The 16332-nt window shown below is 53.5% G+C and overlaps 1 protein-coding gene across 6 annotated transcripts in view; it reads right to left on the reverse strand.

Moving 5' to 3' along the window:
- The window catches only part of OSBP2 (oxysterol binding protein 2), a 93199-nt gene that overhangs the window by 39804 nt on the left and 37063 nt on the right, over positions 1 to 16332 (reverse strand). Inside the window, exon 1 of one of the 6 annotated variants that reach the window (XM_038152087.1) lies at positions 7925 to 8848. The exons of the other annotated variants lie outside the window; for them this stretch is intronic. Within the exon in view, the coding sequence (XP_038008015.1) occupies positions 7925 to 8003 (79 nt within the window). The 5' untranslated portion in view covers positions 8004 to 8848. Of the gene's footprint in view, positions 1 to 7924; positions 8849 to 16332 lie in introns of those variants that run through there. 6 annotated transcript variants of the gene reach the window in all.

A 16332-nucleotide genomic window follows, 5' to 3' on the forward strand; every position in this document is an offset into this window, starting at 1 on the left:
CAGGCCCTGCCAGGGCCTGAAGGGGCTCCAGGAGAGGGACAAGGCATGGAGGGACAGGACACAGGGAATGGCTTCCACTGCCAGAGGGCAGGGATGGATGAGATATTGGGAATTAGGAATTGTTCCCTGGCAGGGTGGGCAGGCCCTGGCACAGGGTGCCCAGAGCAGCTGGGGCTGCCCCTGGATCCCTGGCAGTGCCCAAGGCCAGGCTGGACAGGGCTGGGAGCAGCCTGGGACAGTGGGAGGTGTCCCTGCCATGGCAGGAGTGGCACTGGATGGCTTTAAGGTCCCTTCCCACCATGCCATGACTGGGAGCTGTGGTGACCTTGCAGGATGCCACATCAATCCAAAATCCTGCAGTCAGCCTGGATATCCAGTTACCCTCCCCACCACCCCTCCCAAAGCTGCCTGTGAAAGCGTTTCTCAACCCTGGAGAGATCCGTATCAGCAGGACAGAGGCACAGACCTCTGTGTCCTTCCTGAGCCTCTGAGAGATCCACACCCAGCAGAACATCCCCCATCTGCCCTTCACCAAACCAGCCCTGCTCTGATTTCTCTGTGCCCTCTGAATTCACAGCCCACACCTGACCCTAGACATCCCAGCAGGGAGGACCTGCCCTGCCTGCAGCTCCAGGACCATCTCCACGGGAATATTTAGCCCAGGGACACAAGTGGCATCATAAATAATTCAGTCACTTGTTCTTGTCCAAAGCACGCCAGAAAATGTACAAAACTTGTTAATGAATTGTTGCTGTTCCTTTACTCACTGAATCCTTCAGTATCCAGTGATTACTACGGATTTGCATCACTCCCCCACACTGAAATGGAGCAGCTGCCTCAGCCTGGTGGCACCATGAGCCTGGGGACAAGAAGTCCCCGAGTCCCTGAAGGGGTGACAGGACCAGGGCCAGGCACGAGCAGCTTCCTTAGCCAGGAACAATGCCAGAAAAGGGCAGAAAAAACTAAAATTCCAATATTTTGGAGGAAATGAGGTATTTTCAGTGCAGATACTCACAGAAGTGAGCAGTGTGACAGCTGAGGGGGTGACACCCTGCTCTTCCACAGACCACAGCAAACCCTGGCACACTGCTACCGACACCGTGGCAGGTCTTGGATGTCTCCTCCTGCATCACTGAACATCCATTTTTTATGATGCTTAAACATTTTCCAGCCCCAGGTCCATCTCCAATGTCAGCAGGGCAAGGAGGGGAGGTGACAGATGGGCTGGCCTCTTCCCTGACATCCATCAGGGAAGGAGACTTGGGAAGCCTTGCAGAGTTCCCAGGAGCTCCCATCCCTGAGGATAACATCATCCTCGGTGTAGCCAGGACCACTCCCAGGGGTTCACCACACTGAATCCAGACCAGGATTTTTTTATTTTATGTTTTTCACCAGGAGCTTCTTTTTTTTTCTGGAAGTCTCCCATCAGCAGGGAACACAGATCCTGCCCCAGGCTTCCCCCAGCTCATGGAAAGCAGTGCGAGATGTGCAGAGGACACTCCTACTCTCCTGTCAGCTCTCTCCTTGCTCACTGACCCCGGGAACAAGAAGGAGATGACAAGGGAGGGGGAGCAGAGGGAGAGGGAGGCAGGGAAGGGACAGGGCTGGCTCTGTCCCTGTCACACCCACGGCTGTGCAGGATCACAGGAGAACAGCAAAACCCAGCAGCACCAGGCCAACAGCAGGGATGGAGTGCTGGGACACAGGCAGCCCAACCCAAACTGCTGCTGGGCCACCCAGAGAAGCTCAGGAGAGCCCCTGAGCCTCCCTTCTCCCAAATCCAGCCGCTTCATGTCCCTTGCCTCAGGATCAGGGCTCAGCTCATCCCAGACTCTGGAGGAGCATTCAGGCTGAGCCACAGCCACGGAGACACAGACACGTCCTGATGGGCACTGAGCCCCCCTGGGCTGGCAGGGCTCAGCTTACCCGGGGTAAGAGGATCCAGGGGTGTCAGGTGTCCACCCTGCTCCATTCCCCAAGGTCAGGATATGCCAAAGGCACAGAAGCCTCCCAGTCCCTCTGCTCTGCTCAGGTTCAGGGAGGATGGCAGTGGGGCAGCAGCAGCCCCAAAAAGGCTCCCAGCTTCCACCCCTTCTGCCTTTGGATTTCAATCCTGCTCCCTCTGAACCCACAGGCAGGGAAAGCCTCCAAGCCTTTAAAGTCCAAGCTGTGCCCAACCCCCACCTTGTCCCCAGCCCAGAGCACTGAGTGCCACATCCAGGCCTTCCTTGGGCACCTCCAGGGATGGGGACTCCAAACCTCCCTGGGCAGCTGTGCCAGGGCCTGACCACCCTTTCAGTGATTAGAAATATTCCCAAAATCCACCCAGACCTGCCCTGGCCCAGCCTGAGGCCGTTCCCTCTCCTCCTGTCCCTGTTCCCTGGAGCAGAGCCCGACCCCCCGGCTGTCCCCTCCTGGCAGGAGCTGTGCAGAGCCACAAGGGCCCCCCTGAGCCTCCTTTGCTCCAGGCTGAGCCCCTTCCCAGCTCCCTCAGCCCCTGCTGGGGCTCCAGCCCCTTCCCAGCTCCGTTCCCTGCCCTGGACACGCTCCAGCCCCTCCAGGTCTCTCCTGGCAGGAGGGTCCCAGAGCTGCCCCAGCACTGGAGGTGCCCCAGCAGTGCCAGCTCAGGGGACGGGCACTGCCCTGCTCCTGCTGCCACCCCAGGGCTCCCACAGCCCAGGTGTCCTTGGCCTCTTGGCCACCTGGCCACACCTGGGCTCGTGTCCAGCCACTGCCACCAGCACCCCCAGAGTTTTCCCACCAGCAGCTTTCCAGCCCCTCTGTCCCCGGGTCACCTCCCCTGCAAGGACAAGTGATTTCATGGATGTCACAGGATAGCAGACCTGTCCCCAAGGACAGGGCACTGTCACATGTCCCATCAGGAAGTCACAGTTCACTGCCTGTGGTGAACCACGGACCATCCCACACGGGCCCCATGCCTGCCACCCCCCTCCTTTACAGCCAGAAAGCCCAAGGCCCCTCCTGGCAGGCTCAGTGCCTGCTGTGGGGGCACAGGGAAATCCAGGTTTGATCCCTGCAGGAAGCACCAGCACAGCAGCACTGGCTGCACTGACAGCTGCTCCAGCAGCAGGACACAGAGCAGGACGGGCTGAGGCCAGGCCACGCTCTGCTCCCTGCACAGCAGGGCCTGTCAATGATTTACTGCCAAAAGCTCCTCGGAACAACCAATCCATCCCTGGAATCTCTCAGCAGCTCGGCACAGACACGGAGAAGGGCACTCCACGCTGCACAGTCTCCCCAGGAAGTGCTGAGCTGGCTGTCAGTGCGGAGAGATCGGGGGAAAAGGGAAAAGAAATAAAGAAACCCACTCCTGCTGCAGCCAGGGCCTCAATTTGCAGAGCTGTTTGATGGAGCTGGGAGTTCATCTCCCTCCCAATTCTATAAGAGTGCTCCTGGTCTCTAATTAACACCATCAGCCTGTCAGGATGGCCACTTCCTCCCTAATTACTGTGCTTTGTAATTAAGATACAGCTAATAAACTCCTGTTATTAGTGATTGCTGCTGATCAGCTCCGAGGTGCAGAGCAGCTCCTGCCTTGCGCCTGCACCAGGAGCTCCCGGGCAGTGCATCCATGTCACACAATGCCAGGATTATCTGGGCTGGAAAAGCCCTTTAAGGTCATTGAGTCCAACCATGAACGTCCAACACCCCCAGGCCCACCCTACACCGTGTCCCTGAGCCATTCCCACGGCACCTGCACGTCCTTGGGATGCATCCTCTCCCAGCCAAGCCACATGTGCCTGTGGGCAGGAATCCACCTTCACAACTGCTAAAAATGAAAGGGAACAGGGCAGAGAGGGCATCTTTGGAAAGAAGATGAACATTCCCTGCCCTCAGCACATGATCTGCTGCTTTGCTGAGCGTTGAGGGCTCCCTGCTGGGAAGGATGGGCTTGGCCAACTCTGGGCACTGCCACATTCCCTGAGGGCCCCAGGGACACTCAACTGCCCCACGAGCTCATCCCAGTGAGAATGATGGAATAGAACCATGGAACAGAACCATGGAACAGAACCATGGAACAGAACCATGGAACAGAACCATGGAATACCCTGAGCTGACCCACCCTGAGCTCCCTGAGCTCCCACTTCTTGAAATGAAAGGATTCCACAACACGAAACATCTGCAAACATCTCCATGGACATTGTTACATCATTATTTCACCTGGAAAAACCATCCACAGCAAAGGACACCGGGCAGGGCCCCAGCCAATGCACCCTGTGTGACCCATGACTCAGCTGTGGAGAATCCAGGTTTTATTTTAAACCAGGTGAATCCACCAGCACTGATTACAGATTTTAAGTGCTTTTCACAAATAAATCAGCAGCCACCACTGCTAAAGCTGCAACAAAACACCTCCAGTTCCCCAGCAGCTCCAGCCAGGCACAGCCCCAGCCCAAACTCCAGACTCTTAACCAGGAGCAGAACAACCAGGATGCAGCCCATGGATTCGGCACCTCCTCATGCCAAAACTCTCAGGAAAGAGCTCCCCACCTCAAGAAACTTCTAAATAAATCTGGATAAAGGCTGAATCAACATATCTGCTTTGGGAGCTGGATACAGCCTGTCCATTACCAATGCTCCAGCAGCCACCTGTGCTTGGTCCTCCTGGAAATTTAATCCAGCTCATCCCTGAGCAGACTTTAAACACTCATTTCAATGGTTCCTAGCTGGGCCATGAAATAAATACACTCTGCACGTCTATAGGGAGAGAAATGCATTTTTCCATCTATTTTATGGTCCCCTCTGTGTGCTGAAGCCAGGTGCAGCACAGGAGCTGACTTTCCTCTGAGAATAATCATCCATGTCACCACCAAATATTAATGGCAGACTGCACTTGGGCATGGTAAGAAACCCAGCACCAAACACACAGCGTGGAGCTGGAGAGGGAAATTCCTGATGGAAATGCCCTCCGAAAGCAGCAACAGCGCTGCTTCTACTGGCAAGAGCTTTGAGATCCTCAAAATTAACTAATGATAAGCTAATTATCTTAACCTGTTAGCTACCCACAGACCTTTCTGTGCACAGCAAGTGAAGTGTCCGCGCTCCTCTTTCTCTAAAGACTTCAGCACCTCAGTCCTTCCTCCTTAATTTGGCCACAAACCCAAAACCCAAGATCCCATCAGCTCTGACTGAACCAGATCAGCCCCTTAACACACAAACACAGAACAAAACATCTCCTTAAATCCAGCTGCACCTTCCTTTGAATAATCAAAAGAGCACTGGCACAATTTGTGCCATCCCCTGGATCCCTGGCAGTGCCCAGGGCCAGGCTGGACAGGGCTGGGAGCAACCTGGGACAGTGGAAGGTGTCCCTGCCCATGGCAGGGGGTGGCACTTTAAGGACCCTTCTTCCAACCCCATCATTCTGGAATACTGAATCATTCAACCCAAAGATCCAATAATTGGTTTTATCTTACAAGCACAAAAGGAACTCCTAAAGCCACCCAAAGCCTCCAGGCTGAGCTCCTCTGTTCCCAAGGAATCTCCTGCTGAGCAGAGCCAGGCCCAGCTTTTCCCTGGGCTGCTCATTAAAAGTCATCAGCATTTTAAACATAATTCAGACAGCTCCTTTGGAGGAGATAAGTGGATTTAAGGACAAAATTTTGGTAGGGGAAAAAAAAATCACAGCATGAGGATTTCCAAATGAAAAGCAAAGCCTCCTTGGAATGTGTTTTCCCATCCAAAATATTGCATTTCCAGTGGGGAATGTGCTCACCAGAGCGACACACTTTGCACATCACAGTTTTTTACAGTAAATTGGTTTTAAAAGCCAACATTTTCCCAGTTTGCTGTTAAAACATGACAAATATTTGCCTGTCATGTCCCAGGGCCAAAGCCTCTGGGTTTGTCAAATTTGCTCCACATGTGTGAAATGGATGTTCCCCCACCAGACAGGGAAAATTTTTCCATGCCACTGCAAAGCTTGCCCGAAATACCACCATAAAATGGGGGAAAGATGCTTTGGGGGCAGAAAGAGACAAGGCCAGCCATGGAAATACCCCAATCTCACCTCAGACACCCTCAGAAACCTCTACCCAGGTTCTTCCCTGCACCTCCCAAGCCCACTCCCCATTTCTCCAGTGCTCACCACTCACCTTCCCCAAATTTTCACACAAGACTGGTTTCAGCTTTTGATGAGAATAATTCTGGTTTGGGGCATTTTATTCTCCACTGAAGGCTTGTTATGTAAAGCTCTGTGCAGAACTCCTGGAACACGCATGTCCTTACGTCACCCAGCCGGAGAAACAGCTCAAGAAGGAAAGCAAAGGCAAGGGGACAATCTGGATTTGATAAAAATGATTTTTTTTTTTTGGTCATCTGAAGCCAGCTGTAAATCCTCAATTGCTTGAATTTTGATTTGACCTATTTGCATTCTTCCTTTCCTCGCCCTTTTTTGGGGGAAGGAACTTGCATTTAGATAAAATAATTTATTGTGAAGTGAAGCTTGAGAGCAGGACAGGACCAACGGAGGGAGCAGAGTGACACAGGACCATGGGATCATGGCATGGGTTGGGACGGAAGGGACCTTAAAGCCCATCCAGTCCCTGCTCCTGCCATGGCAGGGACACCTCGCACTGTCCCAGGATGCTCCCAGCCCCAATGTCCAGCCTGGCCTTGGGCACTGCCAGGGATCCAGGGGCAGCCCCAGCTGCTCTGGGCACGCTATGCCAGGGCCTCCCCACCCTGCCAGGGAACAATTCCTGATTCCCAATATCCCATCCAGCCCTGCCTCTGGCAGTGGGAAGCCATTCCCCGTGTCCTGCCATCATCCCAAACTCCATCAAAGAAGCAACATCTGGATTTGACCATCGCAAGGCCCAGGTGTGAATCACCAGGCGCTCCCAGGTCCCTGCAGGCAGACCCTTGGAACTGCAGGGATAGAAATAAACCATGGGATGTGATGAGCTGCCAGTGCCCAGGACCAGGGGAGCTGTCTCTGTTCTGCAAGGAAAGCAAAGAACATCCTGCAAGTCCTCATTTCTCACCATCAGCCTTCACTGTGAGACACTGGATGAACCATGGAATGGATTGGGTTGGGAATGACCTTAGAGCCCACCCAGTGCCATGGGCAGGGACACCTTCCACTGTCCCAGGCTGCTCCAAGCCCTGTCCAACGTGGCCTGGAACACTTCCATGAATTGTTAGTGCTGTCCTAAAGCAACACAAAAGTTGAACTGAAAGGCAGGACCCACCCCCAGCCTTTTCCATCCCACTCAGGAAAAAACACCAAAATGGGGATTTCTGTCCCAAAGCAGTGCAGATTTGGGCAGAGCATCCTTTATCCCATAAAGGACAGTGCTCCTGCACATCCAGCACTGAGCTCTACTGGGAAACACCTGGAATGACACAGAGGGCAGTGACAGACAGGACATTTCAGTGCACACCTTAAACACAGCTCAGTGTTCCTGCAGAACATCTCTGCCTCTCAACACGGCGTGGGCAGGAAGCAGCACAGGACCAACACAGCAACGCTCTCATTCTATCTCAACTCAAAGGAATTTGGCTTAGAACTAAAAAAAATACATCCTGACACCAACACAGGGACTGATTTACCCATGACAAACAGCCCAATACCCTGTGCAATTAAAGGTACCCGAACAGAACAAATCATCTGCAAATTTAAAGGGTTTCTTGTATTAAAACTGAGTCAGTCTGGATTCTGGATTTTTTAAACACCTGATAAAGCAGGAGCCCCACACTCTGCCCATCTCCAACCAAACCCAGCAGGGCTGTAGCACATGATGCCTGCAGGGCAGATTGCACACGTGCATTCCTGATATTCCTGGCCTGGGGTCAGACACCTCCTCCCCCAGCCCACCGCAGCAGAGCAGCCCCTCCATCGCTCCCCAGCAGAGCAGGGAAGCCCCAGGGACGCATCCAGGACGCCGGGAAGGCCACTAACCCTTGTGGAATTTATTCAGACAGCCGGCGTTGCAGAAGGAGCGGAGCGATGCTGTCTCCCAGCAGCCCCTACCCTTCATCCCCACCGCGGGCTCGCTCTCCGAGGCTGCCTCCTACATGGCTGCGAGCTCGGGGATGCAGGAAAACCCGCGGGAACGCGGAGACAGCGACCCGGGAAATGTCCTTATTCCAGTGCCACGCTGCCCATCAGCCATCCCCAGCACATGCCGGCAGCAGGGCACTACGGCTCCATCACCAAAGCAGCCTCGTACCAGCATGCACCACGGAGCAGCCCTTAACTCCATCCCTGCCGGAAAACAGCCTCGTCCTGCCAAAAAAACGGGGCAGAGAGCGGCGGCGGCAGCGCCAGCCCGGGGAGCTGGGCTGGGGCCGGCTCCGGAGCGCTGCTGGGGGACACCCAGCCCCAAAGCCAGAGGGATGCTGGATTTCTGGGGAGGGAGAGGGAGATTTGGAAGATTGCCCCTTTAAATGCTGCTGGAGGTTATTTTTAGGACATTGGCTTAAAATAAAGACCAGAATTCCTTTATTTTTTATCAGAAAGTCCATTATCCATTTTAGCCATTTGGCCGCATTTCACATCCCATCAGCTCCGTAACAAACCCCGGAGGCTCCTCCAGCCCTGTCCTCCCTAAAATCCATTTTCTCACCCCTACATTCCAAAACCACTGGATTTTCCCAGCTTTAATTTGCCCAGTCTCGAGGGAATGAGTAATTCTGGAGGAAAAATGCGGCATAAACCCCAATCCAGAGCCCAGCAGCTGCAGCTGGGAGCTGCTGCCTGTGTGCAGTGGGACCTGGAGCGTGGAGTGGGAACTGGGAATCTCCAGGACCCACAGGGATTAACAGTTTGCATTTGATCATTTTTTTCCTCACTCCAGCTGGATTACAAAGGTTTTACAGCAAGAAGGAAACATTTGTATGCCAGCTTTTAAGTTGGAACCACTTTCAAATAGAGAGGCAAGAATTCCAGGTGGAAAAAGGAGAAATTCAGCCAGATCACACAATCTTTACTATGTGAAGTCAAGCCAGGGAACTAATGCTGGCAGTGCACACACACGCAAAGATTTCACTAAATTATTGGCATATTTCTTGATGGTTTGGGTAAGAATATGCAATTCTTAAGGGCGAAAATGACCACCACAAGAGACTGGATTTTTAATTGGAGAGAAGAGGAAGGTCACGATGGGATTTATCTCAAAACAAGAATTTCCAGCTCTGATATCAGATCCAAGGACCAGCTGCAGGCAGGATCTGGGTTTTGACACTGAGACCAGAGTTAATACCTATACAGGGCCACACTACACAGACACACACACATTTATAGTCTGTATTATATCCTAATTCCCAACTCTGATCAGCAGGGATGGAGGAGACACAGCTCCATTCCTGCTGCAGGAAATCAAGGCAGGATCGTGGAAAAAACCCTGAAGATCCTCTCCACAAGGATCACATTCCTAAACTGACACAGCTCTGCATCTTTTCCGCCAGCTGCCCCCAGCCTCCTCCTGCCAATATTTAAGTCACACCCCCAGTCACTCATTGAACATTTGGGAATCAGTCCTCAAGTTCCCTGTTCATCAACAGATTGCAGGTCTATTCCTGGATTTAGATCGTTCTGCTGCAAATCAAGAGTTACCAGGTCCCAGGAACAGCAGAAGGGGCCTGGGAAAGGCTCCCTGCCCCGTGTCAGGATGAGCTCTCTCCTTTCTTTCCAAGGGAAATGCTGGAATTGTGATGTTACTTCTTGCTGAGCAACTGAAACTCAAGAGGTGACTCTGGAACACCCAGGGCTGATGAGGGGCCTGGGAAAGGCTGGGATAAACACAGTGAAGGAGGGGATCCAGGAGGAGACCATCCATCCCCTCACGGCACACACAGCATCCCACAACACACTCCCACACCATGACCCAACAGCACCAGACCATTCATCTCCCAGAAACTGCATCAAATTTAAAAAGCCATTTAAGAATGCAACTTCTACCCTCCAAACATTCTGCCTGGAAGAAGACAAGGCAGGTAGGTCAGAGGATGGCTGCAGTTTGGGTTTAGTCTGACTTCTTTTCCAAGTTTGATGAAATTCCAAAACAAACTGGAAAACTTCAAGAATTCTGTTTCCCATTCCCAAGTGTTCCCAACAACGCTCCCAGCTGCACTCTCCAGCCTGATATCTCCTTTATCATTATCCAGTTAATCTTGAAAGCCTCCGTAATCCCTAATTTGCTGGTATCTTTACAGCTCTGCCACATCCACCTCCCAAACCCACCGATAAAAACATCAGGTGATTGTTACAAAGCCCTGCCAGGATTAGTGGGACCAAACAACCTCAAACTCCAGCTCCTCCACTAAAATCGATTGGAAATGCTTTCTTTGGAGCAGTTACAAGAACTTCTCCCTGGTCCAGAGGTTCCCTGCAATGAGCAGAATCACGGAATGGGCTGGTGGGAAGGGACCTTAAATCTCATCTCGTTCCAGCCCCATGGGGTTGCTCTGAGCCCCATCCAGCCTGAGCATGGGGCAGGGTGGGATGAAGGGCTGCCCACCCAGGGACCCCCCACATATGGCAACACCCATCACTTGATCCATTTATATTCAATTCAAGTGTCGGAGCAACCCCAGGGGCTCTCCCAAACACCTCCAAACCCACTGCACACCCCGAGGAGCCCGGCCCCACACCTGCACCCCAGAGCTCAGCCCCCTGCTGCCCCCCGGCCGGGTTTAGGGGATTACATACTGCGTTTGCCACAGCACCTCTTCCTCATCCAGCGCTCGGGAGGGGACGCAGAGACAGGGACAGGGACAGAGGGGGTGGGAGCAGCCCCGGACGGCTCCGAGCCTGGGCCAGCCTTCCCCCGGGATGCTCTCCGCAGGCTCCATATCCTCATTTCTTCCCCTCTCCGCAGCTCTCATTCCCAGCTCAGGGCTGGGAGTGCCTCCTCCTCCTTCTCTTCCTCCTCCTCCTCCTCCCTCTCCTCACCTCACCCACAGCAGCTGCGCTGCCCCAGCACATAGAGAACAGGCTCAGAAGAAACAGAAACTTGGAAAATGTCACCTTTTACAAGTTTCCATTGGAAAAGCCCAAAACCAGCCCCTTTTGGGGGTCTCTTCTGGAGCACATCAGGGCAGAGCTGCATGTCAAGAGTGACACAGACATTGCTTGCCCAATTTCAAGTCCTTGCTTCAAATCTTATGGTGATAAAATCACCTAAAAAAAATTCTGGGGACTTGTGCCTGCACTGAGATACCTTATGATGCACTAATTATGAGATATTAAATATAGTAATTTACTGTATATAATCTAATATTGCCTTGAAACACTCTTTCCAGTATTGCCTTGAAACACTCTTTCCAGAAATGCCCAAGTACTCCAAAATAAAACAGCCCTGCTGATTCCAGGTGTTCCTGCTTTGGGACTGTTGTGTTTTTAAGCAGAGTTATTCCCAACCCTCAAATTATCTCCCTGCTCCAACTGCAGGGATTGTCTCTGCCCCCTGCAGACACAAAGGAGAAGTGGCCTCCACAAAAACCTTCATTGGATTGGAAAACACTCAGCACATCCTCATCCTCTGCTGCTTCTGGGGCTTTTAATAACACTTGATTCTTTCCAGTGTTTCCCTCAACTCCCCAAATTCCTGCTGCCTGTTCAAAATATGATGCCCAAAACCTCCCCACATAAATTCACACACACAGGAGTGAAGCGAACATGTCTGAAATATCACAGAACCATGGTTTGGGGTGGGAAGAGACTTTAGAGCTCATTCAGTGCCACCCCTGCCATGTTCAGGGACACCTTCCACTGTCCCAGGCTGCTCCAAGCCCTGTCCAGCCTGGCCTTGGGCACTGCCAGGGATCCAGGGGAACCCACAAACTCCCTGGGCCCCCTGTGCCAGGGCCTCTTCTCCAACCCTTCCTGGTCCTCTCCTCCCTCCCAGGAAAAGCCAATCTCACTGTGCCTACACTGTCAGAAAACTTTTAGGACTTCCAAAAGGAAACAATTCAACTTTAACCCCTCTCTGGGCAAGGAGATAACACTGAATCTTCTCTTTTGCCCCGTGTGAATCAAAGAAAAGAGTATTTACATAGTGAAAAATAAAGAAAAAAAACCTACCAGTTACACTGGGGGGATTTTCCTTCCTGACTGAGAAGAGCTCCAGCCCCTGGATATCACCAGGAAACACCACTGCAGGTCCTGAGCAGTTCAAGCCCCACCTCCAGGCTGCAAATCTCAACCCAGGGATGCCCAGAATCCAGCGTGCTCCAAGGCCAAGCACAAAGGCTGTCTCCAGAGCAACAGCTCCCCAAAGACTCTTCAACAGCTTTGCCCAACAACTGGCTTTTTTTTTTTTAACAGTTTGCTCCTGACTCCATTTATTTTATTCCTCTCAAAAATGCTGCTGGAGTGCAAGAAACTCCCCCACCTCGGTGACACGGAATCCCATGGTGGGTTTGTGTGCTATGGAAATCTTGGATTCTTCAGTTACATGCTCCACCCTCGAAAAGGAGATCAGTGGAATAACCAAAATATCCTTGTTTTAGTGTAAACAGGCAGTCGGAAGAGCTCACACGTGAGTTTTCCACCACACTCCAGCAGTTCTGCTCCCAGACTGCTGGAGGAACTTGGTTCATCCAGGAGCTGGAGAGCAGAGGCAGAACCTGGAGGCAATTTGAGGGTTTTTTTACTCCTTTCCTTGTTTAAAGGCAGACATTCCCCCTCCAGCACATTTCTTCTGCACTGCTTGCTGACCAAATGCCAAGGAGGGAAAGGGAGCAGGAAAAGGCTCCTCTGGGTCAGGCTCCCCAGGGCAGAGAAGGGAAGGGAGGGACTTGCCTTGAAGGAGAAGTGGCTTAGCTGGGGATTTCAGAGCAGGGACAGAAACCCACAGAGTCCATCACTCCCTGCAGGCTGCAGGAATCACACTCAGGCCCTCTGCAATGCTCCCACGCAGCAGCCAGGTGAGTGAGTGCCCTGGAATGGCAGCACTGCCTGCTCCACCTGGCTCTCCACGGGAACGAGCTGTTCTCCTCCTGCAGGGAATCCTGCCAGGAACAGCACAGCCTGCACCACTTCTGGGAACAGGGAGCAGGGAGGCTGCCTGCAGGTCACAGCTCCAGACCTGGCAGCACTGGCAGCACCAGCCTCCTCAGCACCACACAACCCCAGGACCCCTGAGGCTGGAAAAGCCCCCCCAGCCCATGGAGTCCCAGCCGAGCCCCATCCCCAGCCCACAGCTCTGAGTGCCACCTCCAGTCACTCCTTGGACACTCCAGGGATGGGGACTCCAAACCTCCCTGGGCAGCTCCTGCCATTGTTATGCTTTGCATGCAGGAAATTTTTCCTGATGTCCAGCCTGCACTTCCTCCTCATAAACCAACCTCCAGGGCTGGAAAACCACCTGCAGCACCCAGGACCCTGTTCAAAAAGGATTAACAGCTTTTGTATCCCTGCATCTTCTCCCAAGTCAGTGTCAGCACCTTGCACCATCCAAGGGCTCAGCCCTTCCTCCCTCCATCCTGTCAGGAGCTGAGGGATAACCCAGTGTGCCACTGTCACCACTGTGCTCCTAAACCCAGCACCCACCACGGCCCTCAGTGAGGCTCTGGCAGCACATTTCAGGGAGAATCCCAAATTGGGTGTTTATCATCTTGTCATGCTTTCAGCCCTCTTTGTTTTCCCTTCCCCTGCCCAGCTCTAACTATAAATGAATATCTGAGTTCCTTGTGAATGAGTTACTGCCAGAGGGAGAGCTGCTCCCTGAGGAGACTCATTTCAAATTGGAAACACTCCTTAGAGCTAAATTTTTAGTTGAAGCTACAAATCTAATAACTGAGGTCAAAACTCCCTGGTTATCCATCTCCAGGAGCAGCATGCCTGCCAACATGATGTTATTACAGCACCACAAGAAGTCATTTTCCATGGGAAAAGGCAGGCTCTGCAGCTGCATCCATCCTGCCAGAGGTGGCTCTGCCCTCCACGCTAGATTTGTGTTCCACCTCCACTTCCTGGGGGAGGCTGGAGCTGGATCCCTGCTCACACCTGCCCCAGGACAGGGCTCCTGCAGGACAGGCTGCTGAGCCCAGCCAGGGCACCAAATATTCTCAGCCCAGCAGGGCCAAGACCCCCAGCAGACCTCCCAGCAGAAGCAGCATTCCATGAATCCCACCCCACCCCTCACCAATGGAGGAAGCAAGAGATTTTCCTCAATAAAATTTTCCTCAAATAAAATAAAAAGCTGAGCAGAGTAAAAGTGGCATTGTATCCTCAAGTTGATCTTCACTACCCGCAGCGACAATTTTAGCTTAAAATTCCTAAAACTCCACAAGAATTCTAAATTTCCCAGGTGGATCTGGGGAAATGCCCCAAAGGAGCCTCTGCTGGCATCAGACTCCAGCACTGGCAGGAGCAGAGGCCCCACAAGGAGCCAGCACAGCCCAGCTGTGCCACTTCCAGCCCGGAATGTCGGGGCAGGGGGAGTTTGGGGTCCCCACGTGCTGTGAGCAGCCTGGGGGCTCTGCCTGGGGATGGGAAAGGGGCTGGAATGACAGGACAGGAGGAACAGCTCCTCCCCATGGAAAAGCAACTCTCCTGCCCTACAGGAGTGTCCAAGCAAGGTGTGGCTGGCAAATCCCTCTTTTCCCAGACATCCATTAAGGGCCGGCTGCAAAGTCAAGCACAGGCAGTAAATAACCTCGGTGCCTCCAAAGCCGGGCTCTCTGCAGAGACAAGGCTTATGCAAGAGTTGGGAAAGCTGGGAGCACACGGAGCTCCACAGGCAGCCAGGAATGCATGGAAGCAGCGAGCCAGGAGAGGGCAACCTGCTCCTGCTGCATCCCTGGGATGGGAGCAGGGAGCAAACAACTCCTGCAGAGTGCCCAGCAGGAAAGGCCCTGGGGATGCTGGGGACAGTGGCTGGACACGAGCCCAGGTGTGCCCAGGTGGCCAAGAGGCCAAGGACACCTGGGCTGTGGCAGCCCTGGGGTGGCAGCAGGAGCAGGGCAGTGCCCGTCCCCTGAGCTGGCACTGCTGGGGCACCTCCAGTGCTGGGGCAGCTCTGGGACCCTCCTGACACGAGAGACCTGGAGGGGCTGGAGCGTGTCCAGGGCAGGGAACGGAGCTGGGAAGGGGCTGGAGCCCCAGCAGAGGCTGAGGGAGCTGGGAAGGGGCTGGAGCCCCAGGAGGGGCTGAGGGAGCTGGGAAGGGGCTCAGCCTGGAGAAAAGGAGGCTCAGGGGGGCCCTTGTGGCTCTGCACAATTCCTGACAGGAGGGGACAGCCGGGGGGGTCGGGCTCTGCTCCAGGGAACAGGGACAGGAGGAGAGGGAACGGCCTCAGGCTGGGCCAGGGCAGGCTCAGGGTGGATTTTGGGAACATTTCTTCATGGAAAGAGCTGTCCAGCCCTGGCACAACTGCCCAGGGCAGGGGGGAGCTCCCACCCCTGGAGGGATTGAACAGCCATGTGGATGTGGCACTTGGGGACAGGGGTCAGTGGTGGCCTTGGCAGTGCTGGGGGACTAGAGGGATTTGAGTGATCTTTGAGGGCTCTCCCAACCTCCACAACTCTGTGATTCTGTGACTGCAGTATGCTCAGATATCCCAAGTACCTTGTCCAGAGGGATGTCAGAAATCCCAAGGGGACGGAAGGCACACATGGCTCTGCAGGCGTTCCCTCAAGCTGAGTCCCAGCAATTCCCTGCTACCCGAGTAACAAATGAACATCCAGCCCAAATTCCTTCATGTGCAGGGAGAACCCTGAGGGACCCCCTGTGCCCTGCCAGGGCTGCATAGAGCTGCTGTATCCCACCACAATCCAAATCCCATTTTCCCTTCTGTGGCCATGAGCAGGACTGTTTGGCTTCATTAGACACAAACACCACAAGGTTTCCCACCAATCCCTCACTCCTCAGTGCCCAACAGCCCTGCCACCCCCACCTCTGCCCCAGCCCAACCCTCCAGAGATGCCTTCAGACCCACTGAAGGATCAGTTTTCACTCAGTGACTCATTTCTAATTAGCAAGGACTGTCATTGTTCCCAGAGCTCAATCCTGATTTACCTCCAACAGCCTTTTTCTGTGCCAGGTAAAGAAAAAAGGCTGTGGGAATTCTGAATGACTGACAGCAACAGTGAGATACTGAACTGATTCCCTGAGCCGGGAATCTCCCCCTTGCTGCTCCCAGCTGTATGAAAATCCCTGTTGTGTTCCTAAATGTGGCATTAAAAACTACTTGCAGGTGAAACTTCCCTTAAAAACCAGTAACCAGAGCCTGCTCCAGCACTGAGAGAGAGCTCAGGGCTCAGGAGCCAGGGTGAGCAAGGACCTGGCTTTGTCCCCTTCCTGCAGCCCCATCCCCATGAGGACACCACCCCTCTGGGCTGGAACTGTCCATCCCAATCCAG

This window comes from Motacilla alba, chromosome 15, assembly GCF_015832195.1.
Source record: "Motacilla alba alba isolate MOTALB_02 chromosome 15, Motacilla_alba_V1.0_pri, whole genome shotgun sequence".
NCBI lineage: Eukaryota > Metazoa > Chordata > Aves > Passeriformes > Motacillidae > Motacilla > Motacilla alba.